Below are 17832 nucleotides of genomic sequence, written 5' to 3'. Positions count from 1 at the left end.
GCAAATGAAGTTCCAGTGTGTTTTTATTCTCAGAACAATTACAAATGAGGGAATAATGGGTGAATAGTTGAAGTCTTTTTTCATAAAAAGATACATATCAGGGCAGCTGTGTTGATGGACAGAGGCAAGAAATTATTAGAATAATATCAGATGAGTTTTTTCAGCTACCAGTGTTGTTGCCCTTTTACAGGCATCTTGTAAAGGTGTTTTTTATGTTGATGCAGAATGGTCTACGTTTGGTGCTGGTTTCATCTCTAAAACTGAGGTGAACTAAATCAGTGCAGGCCCTTTACGTGTATACGTGTATATAGATTTTAATTTACATCGCTTGCCTTGGTTTTGGTCTGCCATCGAGTCAGAATAGCAACTATACATGGGGAAGGTCAGAAGAAAATTTAAGTGATCTGGTTAAAGTCAGCTGTACCTACAGGAGAGACAGTACTCTGTATCAATGCAGTTGCAGTAATGCCCAAAATCTATCTTTGTTCAAATTCCTCCAATGTCAACTGTAGAATAAAACATAAACAAGTATTTAAAAGATAAGTCAGCCTTTACAGTCCCTGTGAAGGTATAGGAAATGGAGGGATAAAAACCTGAAAGGTGGTGCTTCCTAATTTTCCCCACAATATAAACTCCTATCAATTTGTCTGCTAACACATAGCATTGTTTGCATTTCTTCTACTCAGTGCAGTTGCTGTTCTCCTTTCTTACATCCTTTCAGAAGCAGGGTAAGTGCTGTCGGTGCTGACACTGAGAAGGATTTCAACAGTTTGTGTATTTTGGATGTGGTCAGTTTAAAAAAAAGGCTTTGACAACAGATCTTTTTCTAAATGTTACAGAACTTAAATAAAGCAAATCGCTTTTAAAGTTGCCACTTTTGCCCCCTTCCCTGATTATGTTTAAAAGCTTATAGGCTATCCTATTTTTTAACATAATACTATAGTATAATTTTATAATATAATTTTATAATATAATATTAAAATTATTTTATTTTACTTTATTTTATTTTTAATTGCTATTCCTGCTCCCAGTCTCTCTATGTGCACATGAAACATCCTTTCTGCACACCTACCTCCCTCTTATGCCACTTGTAACTGACAGGGCACGTCCCGTTCAAGCACTGCAAGCAGTCCCGATTTCATCACATCTTGTAATACCCAGTACTCTCTGTAGCCCCACTACTGGACTCGCAAGGTTCAGTGAGGATCTGTGAGAATCTCAGAGCAATGTACGCCTCAGTGCTGCAACGTTGAACATCAGAGCAGAACTACCAAAATCTGTTCCGCCTTGGCAGACTACTAAAAGACAATAAAATGGTATAAAAGGCTGGACCTCAAGTGAGACAGATACTGTATTGTTTGGAAAGCCGAGCTGTGACTTGATCTCCACTGGCCCAGCTCTGGTGAACCTCCTTGCGTAGGTGTAAGACACCCTTCAGCTCCCTAGCAGTGACTTATTTAGCCAGCTCTGGTTACTGCTCCAGTGCACGATTGCCGTGCTGCAGTGGGAGGATTAATCCTCCTGACTTTGCTCCAGGGTTTGTGATGTCCAGAAGAGATGGGAGAAGGGGAGGAGGAATCCGTCATGTCTTTACTGGCATTTAACTCATGGCCACAGCCTCGTCCGTATGGAAAACTTGTGCCAGTTGAATTAAAGGTGGTGTTTCTATGTGGTCCAAAGAATATATGGACTCACATAACTGGGCTTACAGGAGGGATTTATATATTTGTTAAGCCTAAAGTGTTACCTGTCTCCCTGAGAGATCAGTTGTGGAAAAAATGCCCTGAGAGAAGCTGTATTTGAGTTTAGCTGCTTGGAGAAAGGGGAATACCAAGGGACATGTGAAATAGCCAGGAGGAATCGGCCCTGAGACAGTACAAAGGACAGGAAAGGAAGGACATTTGTGATAGTAAGAACTACAGAAAGAGCAGAGAAGGAAACCTCAAAGCACGGCGAGGGAAGAAGGAAGGTCCTGGCAACTTCTCACCGTAGCCTTCTTGGCTACATGGCCAAATCACTACCCAACCAGCAAAGAGCTTGCTGGCTGCCTCTTCTTGCGCTCAGTTCTTCACAAATGAACTGATCTGAAGGAGCTGAGCAGGTATTAATTAGAGTTTCATGGACTGCCTTAGGGTATTTTGTGGCCACAAGACTGCCTGCCCTCTAAACACTGGCTTGTTGATTTGGAAATAACGGAGTGGAGAATTCCTTGTTCTTGTAGATGGGACAACAGAAAGCATGACCATCAGTCAAAAAGAGGTGGATTGCGTCCAGGCTCCTGTACTTTGTAGTGTTTGCACTTCTACAATGGGTTGGATACAAAGTCAGATGTGAACCTCCCAAAACTGGGGACAGATGGATCAGGCCTTGATCTCATGTCCCTTCCCACTGATGACCTCAGCAACACCAGTGCAACAACTGCAGGATAGCATCAGACCTCAGGTATTAGTGGAGGCCGTCGGCAGCATGGGTGCCAAGAAAATTCATTTCAGCCCCAATTCACATGACCAGTAGTGCTGCCAGTTATTGACGTGACACTTTCAAACATCTTACAACAGTTCATTAATTTCTCGTCACTCAGATGTAACTTAATGCCCAGTTACCATGAGGATATGTGAAGGCCAGGTAAACAAAGAGAGAGAGGGAAAGAAATCAGCAGGCATTCAAATACCTCTCCAAGACATTTACAAATAGTACACCCCAGGACCACTTACCTGTCTGCTGAGATGCAGTAATCTCTGAGGTGACACGCACCAGAAGATTTTAATTTCCAGGAAGGCTGATTTTTTGTGTCTCATCCAAAATACCACACTACCATCGCTATAGCATCCCTGGTAACATAACGAGATCAGTACCAACTTGGAAGGAAGAGAACTTTTTGCTGAATCACTGTCACTGCTTCTGATCTTAAGTAAACACCATCGGGCACTGGGGTCAGTGCAGCTTAAGGGAATATCTCTATGGAAGTGTTTCCTTTATGAGTCACCCATGCTATTTACTGCGGCAGTTCTCCTTCCCACCATACAGTGACGATACCTGACTTTTTAGAGGGAAGAGTGCTTGACCTTGAGTCATCTGCTGCAGATGTCCCCAAGATACCCTCTGCTGAAGAAGGATGGCTGCATGCAAAGCAGAAGACAGCAACGTGAATGAGAAGGGAAGGTGCAGAAGGATGTTAATTATTCATATCTCCCAACTATCTTTGTCAATGTCATGGGGCAAGGATGGGGGAAGAAATAACGAGATTCTTTTCTGTCCCCAAAAGCAAAACGGTTAAACAGTTGTGGATCCAGCAGACTGACAAACAGGAGAGCAAAGAGGAGAAGCCTTCATACCAGACTGGGGTCTGCAGACACAGAGCCACATCTCCTGCAGAATGGGCTTGGACTGCAAGAGGGAAAAAAAAAAAATGGGGCTTCGCATGCCGGTGTGCTGCAGCTCCCTCCGGTGTCCACGGCGAGCAAGAGCACCACGAGACCTCCCGTTACTTCACTGCGGTTTCTCTGGCATATAAAATACGGAACTGCTTCCCAGCCAGCGATTCCATCAGCGGGAGCATCCCCCTCCCTCCCCCCGGGTCTCCAGATGGAGGGGTGCTGCTAGCACAAGTGGTCTACCCGCACGGAGCAGCTGGGGGAGGAGACAGTCTTCCAGTTTGGAAAAAGGATTTAAGGCTCAAAAGCAATCAGAAGAAACCTTGCGCAGGACTAGAGGTGAACCCTGCGCTCTGTGGGAGATGGTGGTACATCAACAGATTGCTAGACCAAAACATCGGGCATCAATGAAAGTTTCCAAATAAATGTGTTCAGAACTCACAAGGTCTTCAAGCTATTTTAGTTATCCAGTTAAGCAGTAACAGAGGCTTGGATGACAACACAGAGGCACAGAGAAAAACAAAAACCAAACCAAGCTGTGTGGAAAGGTGTAGCCCAAACACACTGCTATGTGGACTTCCAGAAAAAGGTGAGGATCTGAGAGGATTCCTCAAACCGGGGTGCTGTTATAACTTCCATCATTTTCTTTTGGCTGTTTAATCACACCTTTTGAGCGTCTCCAGTGGACTGAGTTTTAGCCAGTCCCTGAAAGCGGGAATGATGGTGTCTCACTCCAGTAAAACAGTGATGGTGCTTGGGTCTGGAGGGCTGCCCTGGTGAGCAGGGAAATGCCTAGCTTTCCCCATACCCTCTACCCCTCTTCTGGTACTGCCCACCACAGCTGCTTCCCCGCGAGTCTTGGGAGGAGCAGAAATAAGAAGGAGCAATCCATTCTGTCTTTTCTCTTGAGCACTGCCACAGCCGATGCTCAGCCACTATTAGGTAAGAAGTGGTGGCTTCAGGTATGTCACATTCAGTAGCACTCTTCTGGGTCTCTTGGGGCAGCGAGGACATAGTGAGGATTTCCTCAGTAACTGTGTACAAGGCATTATAGGATTTTATTTCTAGTCTGCAATTTGTTGAGAGCAAACGAGGGCTACCTGGCTACCGGGATAAGCTGTAGGGGACACAGCTTTCCCCTGCAAGGTTTCTTTTTCATTGCTGCACGAGGGAGGGAGCTCAGTCATTTCCTAGCTTTATCCTTGGCTTCAGGACTGAGGTTGTGCCTTGAAGCTCGTACAAGGGGCACCATCCAGCCAGTGCCTCCTCAGGCCCAGAGGAGTAATTCCAGAAGCAGCAAAGGGAAAAGAAATCTCTGAGAAAGCAACAGAAGATGGGGGATCCTGGGGCTGTTGGAGGAAGGGTTAGGGGAGTATGACTATTCCAGTGGGGCTCATGGGCTTGCCCCTCCCTCTCTCATAAAATGCAGTGTGCTTGGAGGCACAAGGGAGTCTGAAGGATGGCAGGGAGGGTCAGATCTCAGTCTTCCTCTTCCTTTCTCTGTTTATGTCTCTCCCATTTTCCTACTTTTTTACTTTTTTTTTTTTTTGCACCCGTTTTCCCTATTCCCCACCTTTCTAACACTGGCCAGAATGGCCATGGCATTGCAGAATGGACCCAGCGCCCTGCTTGCTGCCTGTTCCCCGTTCCCCCAAACGCACACAAGCGTGGTCCTGGGGGGAGCCCCATCCCCATCCCATCCCCATCCCATCCCATCCCACCCCCATATCCATCCCAACCCATCTCCATCTCCATCTCCATCCCCAACCCATCCCCATCCCCATTCCTATCCCCATCCCCATCCCCATCCCCATCCCCATTCCTATCCCCATGCCCATCCCCATCCCCATTCCCATTCCCATTCCTATCCCCATTCCCATTCCCATTCCCATCCCCATTCCCACTCCTATCCCCGTCCCCGTCCCCGTCCCCGTCCCCGTCCCGCCGGGAGGCGCTGGTCCCCTCCGCCCCTGGCGCGGGGCAGCGGGATGATGTCATCACTGTTCCTGCCAGCCGATTGGCTGCCTGCCAGCCCGCCATCTGCCCGCGGCCGGCGGGGCGCCGCTGCCCGCCGCCCCTCAGCCCCCCCCCAAATCCCCGCTCCCCCCCCCACGGCCCCCCCCGGTGCCCGCCCTCGGTTCCTGCCTCAGGCCGGGCCGCCCGGAGCGGAGAGACCCCGCGGACGTGGCGGCTGCAGGAGCACGGCCCGGTGTCCGCAGCCTGAGAGCCCGGGGGAGAACCGGGGGGGGGACCCCGGGAACCGGGGGGGGGGGTGCGGTCTCTGCCGAGGGTCCCCGTGCCCGAGGGCGGGCAGGCGAACGGCACGGAAAGAGAACCGAACGGGGAGGCGGCGGAGTGGGGAAAGGCGGCGAGATGTGGCGGCCTCGGGAGGAGAAGAGGGGCTGGGAAGGGGGGGGAGAACGGGGGCGCACGGACCGAAACGGGACCCGGAGGTCTAAGGCAGCGGCAAGAATCCGTCCCTGGTGCTGGGCCCTCCTGGGGGAATGGGAGGAGCGGGCTCCCTTCGGAGGATAATAAACTCTGGAATGAGGGTGTGGGCTGCTGCTCCTCGCTCCCCCCCTCATTCCAGATGCATGATGACACCACGTCCCACCATCTCGCTGGCTTCTCCTTTTTCTTTCTTTCTTTCTTCTTTTTTTTTTTTCTCCCCACAAATTCGTATTTTGAAGACAACCAAAAGTAGAACGTGTTCTGGGTGTGGCCGCATGTGATTTATCCAATAGCCAAAGTGGGGGGACCACTGAAGGGGAGAGAGAGAGCGACTGCTGCTGCAGGGAGTGGAGACCGAGGGCTGCAGTAAGTGATGGGGACCCTACCTACCCTCTCAGTGCTCCTCAAGATCATTTAAAAGCAGAAGAGAGTGGAGGAAGATAACAAGGGGAAAATTTTCTTTGCATGCTGGGGGGGTGTGTGTGGAGGGGGGCTTGGCCACCTGGGTGAGAAAAGAGATGGAGACTGGAAAAAGGAGGTGGGAAGAGAAAGCAAGCAGATGGAGCTATACATTCAGTCCAAAATGTTTCAGAAACAGCTGGAAAACTGGCCAGGTTAGGAGGGAGACAGGTGAGAGAGAGGCTGGGAAGACCAAATGGTCTTGAGAGGGAAATGGAGGCAGCAAGCAAAGAGTTCCTGGGCTATCGGGGGGGTATGCCTGTTGCTGCCTTAGCTTTCCTCTGACTCCTCTCTCCTCCACTCCACAGGGATGAAGACCTCTGGAGCCTGTATACTGTTGTGTCTCTTAGTACTCTCCTTGTCCCCAGCTGGTGAGTCCTTATGCCGGGGGGAGGATTTCTTCTCCATCCTGGCCCCGCAGAGTTTCCTATGCAGGCTAATGTGCAGTAACCTAAGGAGAAAGACAGAGAAACAGAGATGGACGGTGAAGGGGGAAGGACCAAACACGGCAAGGTGGATATAGGGTTGTAAGGAAAAATTTAGGAACTGGGGAATGGCCCCCAAATATGTCTACTCTCCAGTAAGTACTGCGAGTCGGAAGAGACAGAGGTCCACAGCCTCCACTGCAGGGATGTTTGGGTAAGCAAAACAGCCAGGTCCAGAGCTGAGGAAGAGGGTTAGCTGGGTTTTGTGCTTACTATAGACAGCTGTACCACCTGTGTTGGCATGATCTGCAGAGCGTTTCCCAGTGCTCCACAAAACTTGTTCTTTCATAGTTTGCTGTCACTAGTGGTTCCTGCTGGAATGGCCCCATTCCAGGCCACTCGGCTGTGGGGAGGTTTTGTAGATTTTTGTATAGCTGTGTTGAGAAACCTAACCTCCGTAGTTCAAACCGCTCTCTGCTTTTGTTGTTGTTGGTGTTATGTTTTGTTGCTCCATGTCTTTGTTTGCTTGGAGTTACTCTGGCAAAAATTCAGGTGGGATCAAATTTGTTAAAAAAGGAACATCACAAAAAAAATAAACAAGAGGGCAGCATCAGACTTTATAGTCAGAAGACTTAGGACAGACAGCAAAAGAAGATTAATTCCAGTGAATAGAAAAAGCTTTGCCCAGGAAAGACCGTATGTGGGAGACAGATGACTTTACCTATCCCATTCAAGTCAGGTTATTCCAATCTGCTCTCCTCAGTCCTACCCTCATGCTGAAGCCTGATTCTGCTCCCCATAGCACTTTTTCCTGTAAAGGTGCACAGTGGAGGATGTCATGTTTGTGAGTGTGAAGCAGGGAGGTGAGGCATTCAAGAGATGAGCTTATAGGTGGCCTACAAAGTTAGAGAGAGAAAAAAAAGGCAGTGGTTTTTATGATGCATGAAGAAGGCCTGAAAAAAGTATTTCTGACTTTTGTGTATTTTGTTTTAGCATTTCTGGGGTTTTTTTTGTTTTAACTTGGAAAACAACAGGAATCACTAGCTGGTCTCATTGTCTCTTCTGGTTTTCGGGGAGCTACAGATTTGGTGAATTAGGGTTGCAGTTTTCTCAGACTTCAAGGATGAATTTATTGCAACTTGGACAATAAAGTCCAATCACTTATAAAGCATATGAGTCAGGTACCATAGCAGATAGAAATTGAAATGGTTGAAAATCTGATAAGGAAGTCACCTCTTTTGTCTCCTCTCCTCATATACAGACGTTTCACTTGTGCCCTGTTGTTTTAGACTTGGACCAGTTTTCTAGTTATCTCCTAGGGAGGAGGGGAAAAAAAAAAGCTAGAAAGCTAGTAAGAGCTGACTTTTCAATGTTATAGAAAAGAAGGGGAGCCTCCCCCCTTTTTCCCTATGACTCCTGTTTCAAATCTGGCACCCCTGGCCCCTGCAATGGTTTCCGAATTTGTGTCATTCCTTTTGTATCAGAAGCAAGTGAGAAAGTGTTCAATATAATTTTTCTCCTCTACTTGTTATGGTTAAGAGATTAGCCAGAACAGGGAAAATTTTGGGCTGTACTACATTGTACACTAAAGTTATTAAGCATGTCTGGGTCAGTCGCCAGCAGCTGAGCCCTTGTGGGCAGCTGGGTGGAGAAGGGAATAGCAGGGTCCAGTGACTCCTGTAATGCTGCAGAGCAGGATTATATAGGGGTCCCAAGAGTCCCTCTGCAGTCTGCAAGTAACTGCTCTTGGAATGAGGAAGAACTAAGACAAAAACTCCAGACCTGATTGATAGTTTTTACCCATGCCGTGCTCCCATTAACAGAAAGCTAAAGGCTGAGTTCATCAGATGTAGCAGGGTGTACTGGTTTTTGGGCTGGTCCTGCACACATCCCTGCAGTGCCCCAGATCACTGGGGTTTTCCTGCCAACTCCTTCCTTCATCCCACCCCAGTTATGCAGACATTTCCCTCCTCTGTGGCTAGCAGGAAATATTTTCCTATTCCTGGCTGCTGTAGGAAGCAGCTCTCTCACCCTTTATATTTGGACAAATGAACAGTCTAGCTCAGTTTCAATTTATCCTCTTCCACCCAGCATGCACAGCCAAGCCTTCACCGTTCTCCCTCTCCAGTGTGCCCAGGGGCTGAGAGGGGAAAGATCTTCTGCTCTGTGCTCCATACCCAGGAGGGATGATGGACCAGATAAATATTTGCCTAAGGAGCTACAAGACCTGCAATCCATTTCTTACTGTGCCAATGACTCAATCTGTGACCCCAAGCAAATAATTTCTGTGACTCAGCTTCCTCTTTTATAAAATGGAGAGAGGGATTTTGACCAGCCTCCAGAGCACAGGGGCAACGGGTGCAGTGGTGCAATTTGGCTTCAAAATGCATCAAATGGCATTTCAGAAATGCAAAGCCCAGTAGCAGATCCAGAGGTATTTACTATCTTGTCCCTGTACCTAGCCTTTGACCCTGGTGGAAGCAGCAGGGATAGGATGAGGATCCACTGTATCCACAAGTCTTTAAAGAACAAATCCAGCCAGCAGCAGAGGCAGAGGAGAGCATTTCTCCTTTCAGCAGAGGGCAGTGGTGTCTCCTGGACAGAGAGGCATCTCACAAATTTCACAAAGCCTGCAGACTATAGAAATCCGTCTCTCTGTCCTTTCTTCACTCCTCTCTCTTCTTCTCTTGCAGACTGGTTTCCATGGGTGGTCAATGGGCAAGAACTGGAAAGTGCAACTGGTAAGTATTACAGGCATGTTAGGTGCTAAAGGCTGCTCATGTGACCCAGTTGACCTGTGTAGTTACAGCCTGTTTAATTGCAAATGCTATTCTTTGTTTCCTTGCCTGTGACATTGTGAGCTTGCCTTTCAGTGAAGATTAAACAAGCCCTCCAAGACAACCTGCTAAGTGTTGTGTGTTCTTTACAAATAATTCACTAGTGTTGGGGTCCTGAACACTTAGCTGAAGCAAGTGAAGTTATGTTCACAGTCAAGCATTGGGGGAGATCCAGGAGAGCTGATAACCCTTCAGTCGTGAGATGCTCGGGAACTCTACCACTGCTCAGGAAAATCCCAAGAGAAAGGGTGCCCAAGTGGCATGGTGCTTTAGCAGTGAGGCCACTGAGAAAGGATATTGACTGGTCCTCATACTGGCTGTGTTGTTGGGGGTGAATTGCTTTATCCTTCTGGACCTTTTTCCATTTCTGTGACACAGTAAGATAAAATGAATGTATGTTTGCATCATGCTTCAGCACCCAGAAGAACCACAAGGGCCTGCCTTTTCTTCAAACTGAAGCCCCTGGCTAAGCCATCAGAGATCTCCCAGCTATGATCCTGTCATGTATAATACCTTGGACTTCCCAGAAAACTATTCAGAAGCCAGTCCAAAATGTGTCCACCAAGCTTCCCTTTCCTTCACGCTTTATCCCTCCACCACACCTACCCCAGCTTTGCCATCAGTTGCCTTTCAAAGAAACTCACTTGCTGATGAATTTCTGCAGTCAAGGCTAGGTCCTGGAGTTGCCTCCCTCCTCCGCAGCGGGTGCCTCACCTGTCTGTCCTACTGCTGCAGGACCCATCAGTGCCTTCATTTCAGACATCTTTCTTTCCCATTGAGATGCCCACAGTGGCCATATCTGAGAAGTCAGAATATGAATCCAGAGTTCAGTAAGGGTTGATGCAACATGTGCACTAAGAAATCCAGTCCCAGGCCAGTCACTGAAAAGGGGGTTGGATACGGGTGGGATGGGGGTACTGTATTTATTTATGTATTTACTGGATTGGATCCCACTGTCTCAGGAGCCTACCCTGGCAGCCAAGGTAATTCAAGCTAGCTATGGCTAGCTATGTCAGGGACCACAAAGTAAAGACAAGCTCTCTCAAGGACATTCTCTCTTTTCCAGGTGACGTTAGTACCGACTCTCTTGTCAGCACCTCTGGTAAGCGCCTATCTCTTGGCAACTTCAGGCTTCTTTTCCCCTTTTCACATTTGTTCCTGCCTACATAGACCCAGAAATTACCCATTATTCTCAGAAACTCCTCTTCCCCATTTTTGACATCTAGCAGTGTTCTTCCAGCGTTTATGGCTGGCTCGGAGTCCTTTCTGTGCTCCATGCAGGAAGATGAATTTAGGGTGACTTAATGGCCTGTTCTCCAAGGAAATGCCAATCTCACCCAGTGTACCAGGGCTCTTGGAAGCTGCTTGCACTACAGGAAGCCACGAAATCCAAAGCTCACATAGCCTGGGCTTCCAGAGAATGTTGCAGGAAAGAAGAGACTAAATGACAAGGGAGAGGAATTGGTCAGGTTCACCGGTTAACTGGGCAGCAATGGGACACAGGTTGCGTACGTGTCTGCTGACAGCTAGCAGCCATGCTTGAGTGCTCGGGAGGCAGAGGTGGCAAAAAACCCCCAAGAGAATAATAAAGCAAACTCTGAGCAGTAGTGGGATGGGGAGGTGGAAATACTGTTCTTTTAGTACTGTCTTCCCTGCTGTGCCTGTGGCTATGTCACTGGGAGACAGCGAAATGTATGTGAGAGATAGGGTAGATGGCGGAGGCTTGGAAGATGAGCACTTGGAGCATGCAGTGTGCCTCCTTACAGAACCAAGCCTTGCTGTGTTGGCATTTACAAGACAGACTAATCCTGCCGGCCTCACAACGGGCAATGGAGAAGAGGGCCAGGGGCTCAAGAAGGAGCCTCCCCAATCTTTCCATAAGAGTCCTGTTTCAAATATGGCACCGCTGGCCTTGGCGATGGTTTCTCTCTCTGCTGGGTCAATCTCTCAAACACATACCCCTGAGGTGGGGGGACCAGGCAGGACAGGGAGAGGGAGAACACATCTGGTTGATGATACGGTTCAAGAGACAAAGGAGAGACAGCAGCGCTTGGCTGTTGCTGGGAAGTGTGCTGTGTGTGTAGGAGAGCTCATCCAAGAGTGGTGTCCTGTTCTCCAGGACAGCAGTTCCATGGTCTCTCCTCTGCCCTGTGACTCTGCTCATCAGCTGCCTAGAGTGTTGTGGGTCAAGCTGACCAGCTGTCACGGGACAGCGCTGGAGGAGAAAAGTGGAAGCACAATACTGTATACGCGATGTGCGTGATCTTCCTGGTGGGTATGGGAGGTGAAAGCAACCCGTGTCAGTCTCGTGTTCAGTGTGTGAGACCTGACAGTCTGTAGGAGGGTAGATAAGGCTTGGTGTCCAGACCAAACTGGCAGTGGCTAACCTACATCTAAGCCTGAAAAGACCGAACGTGAAGCCTTTACAGCAGACTTTGGCTTCAAAGCGCTTATTGTTGTGGGATCAAGAAGAAATTCTTCACAAAGGACATGCCATGGGACCCATCTCTGCCCTACAGCATCCCATCATCTGTAGGGCATCCAGCATATTCACAAAGAAAGCCTGCAGTTACTCTGACAAGTCAGATAACAACATCACTATCAGTGTTCTCTATGACCCAGATGTGGGATGGCAACTGGTCAGGAGTGGTGAGCCATCGGCAGAACTGTGGGAGGGGGAAGGAGACTAAAAGCTCAAATTAAGATCTTTCAGAACATCTTCTCTTTTTCCAGCTGCAGCTGTCACACCACCTGTGCTTCTTAGTCCTGGTGAGTTTATTCTCAGTTCACAGCCAAATGTTGTGGGCCCCCCGCTTCCCACTCCTTGCCCATTCCCTTGCTCACCCAGAATCCTGCCTTCCCCGACTGCCCCTAACCGCAGCCCCGATGCCCAAAAGACTCCTCTCTATGCCTGTCTGTTTTGTCTGTGCGTCTGGCTGACACTATGGGATGTGAACAAGAGAAGTACAAGTCCTCTATAACTGTTGATGAAAGCTTGCGCCTGGCAGTCAGTCCTCTGAGTTCCCTTCCAGTTTCTCCCTGGGTAAATAGTACAATGTACTGGTTTACTGTGGTACAGGCAGGTTGCTGTATCAGAGGGAACAACAAAACAACCTCCTTTTGACCCCTTGCCATGGACATTAAAGAACCAGCGGTCTGGGGATGCTGTTTCTTAAAGGTGTCACTATGCCTTAATAAGAGGTAGTCACAGGCTCCTTCGCTTCTTGCCTAAGTGGGTGGCAATTACAGCAACTAAATACATTTACCCAACCTTTTGAATTATATGTCAAGATACCCTTACAGTGTAATTTTGAACAGTAGTGGCAATGCTTTATGGTAAAGCTTGGACAGATTTTTTGGCACTGTTGGCTGGGTAGCTGGCACTAGATTCATATTGGATTTGTACCTTCTTTTCTGGTTTCATGTCAGTAACAATGAAATCTTTTTCCACATTAGAAGTTACAATGGAGGGCTCTTGAAAGTGCTTTCCAGTTATTTGTTTTGAGTAAGCTGATGTCTAGGAAGGAACCATGGTAAATCACACTAACTTTGCTACCCTCTGTCTTCCAGTTCAGTCTGACAGTGAAACTACGACAGCTTCATCAGGTACGTTTAAGTTTGCTGCCTGCACCCCCTCCCAGACCCACTTTAACCCACACTGTTACCTCTCCAGGCAGGTGCTGGCTGAGCACTGAGTTTTGTCTCCTGGAAAATTCCCTTCACCCTGTTCCTTGAGTTAGAAGTACCGGAGAACGATGGTAGTGGAAGCAGAAGTCTTCCCCTGGGTGGCATGCCGAGGAGGGGAGGAACTGGCAGATCACCAGACCAGATACACTGGGTCAATATTCTGTCATTGTCAGTGGCTGAGACCTTGCATTTCAGAAGGAAATACAAGAAAACCCATCACAGTTAGCTACAGGGTTGATTGTCCAGAAAAGAAAGGAACTAGATTTGTGTACTGAGTTCTGAGATTGTAGATCTTTTAGAAACACGTGTCTTAAACATGCGACTACAGTTTACATTTTGTTTATTTGTGTCTGTCCGCTTTACAGCATGTGCCTTCTGTATTGAGGATTCCCAGTGGGCTTATTTTGCATTTCACTCAACTTTCCCTTACTTTTGTCTTATGAGGCAAGGGGATCAGAAATGTCTACCTTATTTCCCTCTTCTCTAAACCATCCCCACCTCTCACAAAAGAGTGCAAAATAATGGCTAGGGGCCTTCCCTAGAAGCCTGGAGGACAGTACCTAGTGATGAAGTCGTAAGTGTGCCAGAATGAGTGCCTCTGCCAGTGATGCTGGATTGCACCTCTCTCTGTGTGTGTTCCCAGATTGTCGTGAAGAAAAGTTCCCTTGCACGCGCCTGTACTCTGTTCACAAACCAGTAAAGCAGTGTATCAGCTACCTCTGTGTTACAAGGTAAGAAACCAGCAGTCTCTAAGAAAAGCCCTAAAAACTCTCCAGAAATGGCATGTCCAGTTCAGCAATTGTTTCATTTGAAGACTAGAGGTTCCCTCAGGGAACCAGTTGGTGAGATGCATCCTATCCTCAGAGTGTCCTTTTAGGGTGATTAATTAAAACAGCACAATAACTATTATTTGTGCAGCACTAGGGAGCTGTAATGTGCCCTATATCGTAATCCATATTTAAGGTATTTGGCCATTTCGTGAAGTCTTGACGAAGATTACTTTCCTATTGACAACAGCCTTGTTCTAGACTAACTAATCCTAAAAATTTAGGATTTGCCTCCTCATCAGTGACTATACATGTTTATTGCCTGTATCTTTTTTTCATTTCTTTGGGTCCGTGTGCCTTTCACTACTGTCCTTGGCGTGTTCCTGGTGATCCTTCAGCGTGCGTCGCATGTACATAATAAACAAGGAGGTGTGCTCTCGCATTGTCTGCAAGGAGAATGAGGTCATGCAAGGTGAGTGATAGCACAAGCTAACCTAGAATAGCTGTAGCCATCTGATAGAGTCTCCAAGCTACCTAATTACCCAACCCATATGTAGTAGTTTCCCTGGGCTTGGTTTGGGGGACCTGTAATGCAATGCAGCCTTGCATCCAGTATGCATGCCATGAAAAACACTGGGAAGTAGATATCATACTACCAAGTATGAAAGCTCTGCCTTCCTCAGTCTTGATCAAGCTCTGCTAGCCCCAGAAACACCGTTACTCAAAGTTGCATTCCTTTGAGGTTAAAGAGTAATGCTCAGTATTTCTATTCACAAATAGAAAAAGGATCCAGTCTAGATTTCTTATGCAGTCTTTGTTGCAGCAAAATACGAGTGATTTTAATATGTATTGTACATTAATAAAGCCAGAAGGAAATGAATAAAAGCCTAAGGACTTGTTCACTTGCTTCACGTATAAGAGGATTCAGCAGTTCCAACAGTTTCTGTAGATGAAGTGAAGGATGTACCTCTAACTATTTTGGTGGTGAAGAATTTGAAGGAAACTTTGATTATCTGTCAACCTGTGTGTGTCTGCTATGTCTTCAGATGAGATCTGTCGCCAGCTGGCTGGCCTTCCTTCTCGACGTCTCCGCCGATCTGGGCAACCCCTGCATCTCCCTTGCAGACAGCTCCTGGAGCAGCAGCAGCGCAGAAGGCCTGATGCTCTGTGAGCTGCCAACAGTAGGAGAGAAAAAGGAAGGGAGAGAAGAGAAATCATCATCCACTACCTACAACCCAAGACAAGTCCTTCTTGTTTGTGATTTCCCTGCCATTTCCTTGCTTCTCTGCCTTCCCCCACATCCTCTTCTTCAGGTGCTGCAGTACACAGAGTCCCCTCTCTGCTAGTCTGTTCATGGTGGCTGTTGTCATCTTCTAAATCTGTTGCTGAGGATGTGGGATGCTGTCCCCTCTTTTCTCTCAAACTCTGTTTGGCAGGCCATGAACTGCTTATTTCCCAGAGGTCCTTATAAATGTGCTGCATCTTCTTTTGCTTTGCCCCTGCAGAGAGACAGACGTGAGGACAGGATGTAGTCCTCTCCAATGGTACAGATGCCCTAAGCTGTGCCTCACGTGGAGGAGTGCAAGCCTAGGACTCCTGGCCTGGGTTTCTTACATGGCATCAGTGTGAGTTCAGATACGGTTAGTCAGCCTGAGCCTCTCTGGTCCTCCTGAGCCACTGAGTTTGCCGTGTGGTAGCACAGCCTCCTCCTGTGTCTGCTGCCCTCAGAGAAGTGACAGAACTGGGAGATGAGCTGTCCTCAACCCAAGGCAAACCTCATTGTCCCTGTATGGCAGCAGATCATTTATAACTACCTCTGGGAAGTTCTTTGTCTCAAGTCCATTGCCTCCCTCACACACAACTGCTACCAAAAGGAAGAATTCTGGATTTAGTGTGGCATTATCTTTTTTTCAAGAAGATTATGTTGGATTAGAGTGCTGCCTCTTCCTCTCCCTCCTCTCCTCTCCCCCATTCTGTCCCTCCCTTTCCGTTGAAGAAATCTCTTGATGCCCATTCCAGGCAAGTTCCAGGGAGCAGTAAGCAGGGCTGCCTCCGCTCCTAAGCCCAAGAAAGCCCATGAAGAACCTCTGTGTCCTCGCAGTACTGGGAACTTGCAATGAATTAGCTTGTCCTGGTGACTTGTCTTGGCCTGGCTACCTCCACACTCCAGTTGCTGAGCCTGCTTTCAGTAGCTCCACTTGAGTTCCTACCTCCTGACCTGGGAGCTCCAGCACAAAGCAGAAAGGAGTCACAAATTGGAATGGGATGTTGGAGAAGAATTGTTCTCTGGGATCCCTGGGTTTTCCTGCAGGTTCTCTGGCTGTGCTGACCTGCACAGAGCCAGGTGCTGGTGGGGAGGTAAACGTATCTGCAGGTATAAGCACTTATAGAGGCAGGCCAACCTGGGGAAAAGAATTCACTCTGGTAGCATGGGATGTCTGCGGTCTGCTCGAGAACTTTGTTTTCCAGATATATAGAGAACATTTCCAGGTATATGGGCAGTTTTCACTATGAGACGGGGTAGGGTAAGTGGGGAAGAGCTGTCTGAAGTGTATTAATCACTCTATGTGACTCTCAGTGGCATGATTCTGTGGGGCACTGGAGCTGAGCAGCTTAGCTCACTGCAGCAGATCAGCAAGACCCTGTCTCTAGGATCTCTAAGTGTTGTTTCCAACTAACAGAAAGCCAGTTTGCTAGTTTTCACCCCCATCGCATAATGTACTCGCCTGCTGAACTGAGTACCGTTCAGCCTTGCAGGAGCACTGGTGTGCTGCACAGGGCCAGGGTCACACAATATAGGGGACAGTTTGCTGCACAGAGGCAGACGTTTCTGAAAAAAAGAGCAAAACAATTAAGGTAAGAGCCTCTCCCCAGGACTCAGATTTCTGCTGTATGCAGCAAGAAGCTGGTGATATTCTCTGTGTAGGGGAAGACACCCTGTGCAGACACAGATTTGTTCCATATAAGGTCAAAATTGGCCATCGATGGGCTAAATCTCTCTGTATTAACCCACTATACAGGAGAAAGAATTCCAAGTTATGCGGTGACTGGAATTTCACCCTATACATAGGGGCATCACACCCCTACACAGAGGATGATGGTCCTCTTGAATACTCGAGGCTCATGAGACTAGGGATGGAGGAGGAATTTCTCTGTACTGAGAATATGCACATTTTTGTAGGGAGGAAGGCAGTGAGAGCTTGATCTCAAAGACATTCAAGCCACTGGCAGCCACTGACTTCTATGCTGGGACGCCTGTGGAGTTTGCCTGTGTGGAGGAAGGTAGGATGGAGATGAGGTGTTAGAGGGAGCTCTTGGAAATCGGACTAGGCCAAGTCTCCACTCTGTATTTAGAGTTGAATGTAAGCTGATATAGATATAGATATATAACTGTGTAACATTGCTACTGTACAGTATATAGAAATTTAACATTCATACAGTTTGGGGAGTGGTTAGAAGCCTTTCTGTTGCTTGCTTTCAGCAGGGACGGGAAGAGGTGCTCCTTTCCAGGAGAACACTGTTTTAATGCTAGAGTCCATATAATGCACACAAAAATATTAAAAGAAAATTTATTTCCTGTTATTCTTGGCAACTCTCATGTGTTTGGGTTTATTTGTCTCTAGCTGTATTTCCTCCAGATTTGTGGGCAGACTTGACTCCAGCCCAAATCTGTCATTTGGACCTCTTTATTCCCTGCTAGCCCAGTCCTCTCCTGCCACCCTCCTTTCACTCGTGAATCACAGGTCTTCCTGGGAGGTCATTATTTTTTCTAGAGATACAGAAAATTATCTTCAGCATTTTTTTTCCATGGATAGCTGGGCTAGATTTTCCT

At 47.7% G+C, this 17832-nt stretch overlaps 1 protein-coding gene across 1 annotated transcript; it reads left to right on the top strand.

Moving 5' to 3' along the window:
* Nucleotides 1–5800: 5800 nt before the first annotated feature.
* On the top strand, nucleotides 5801–17592 carry MFAP5 (microfibril associated protein 5). The gene is made up of 9 exons (XM_075051581.1): nucleotides 5801–6191; nucleotides 6593–6655; nucleotides 9403–9450; nucleotides 10613–10648; nucleotides 12280–12315; nucleotides 13117–13152; nucleotides 13877–13964; nucleotides 14399–14472; nucleotides 15047–17592. The coding sequence occupies exons 2-9, from the start codon at nucleotides 6595–6597 to the stop codon at nucleotides 15169–15171; spliced, it is 504 nt and encodes a 167-aa protein (XP_074907682.1). The 5' UTR covers nucleotides 5801–6191; nucleotides 6593–6594; the 3' UTR covers nucleotides 15172–17592.
* The last annotated feature ends 240 nt before the right edge of the window (nucleotides 17593–17832 follow it).

This window comes from Buteo buteo, chromosome 19 (genome assembly GCF_964188355.1).
Source record: "Buteo buteo chromosome 19, bButBut1.hap1.1, whole genome shotgun sequence".
Classification (NCBI taxonomy): domain Eukaryota; kingdom Metazoa; phylum Chordata; class Aves; order Accipitriformes; family Accipitridae; genus Buteo; species Buteo buteo.
This window is presented reverse-complemented; position numbering and strand designations above follow the sequence as displayed.

Excerpts from the sequence above, each read along its gene's own strand:
- MFAP5 (XM_075051581.1), top strand. The coding sequence starts at position 6,595 with ATGAAGACCTCTGGAGCCTGTATACTGTTGTGTCTCTTAGTACTCTCC. Across the intron at positions 12,316-13,116 it reads ACCTGTGCTTCTTAGTCCTG|TTCAGTCTGACAGTGAAACT; the intron begins GTGAGTTTATTC and ends TCTGTCTTCCAG. Across the intron at positions 13,965-14,398 it reads AGCTACCTCTGTGTTACAAG|CGTGCGTCGCATGTACATAA; the intron begins GTAAGAAACCAG and ends GTGATCCTTCAG.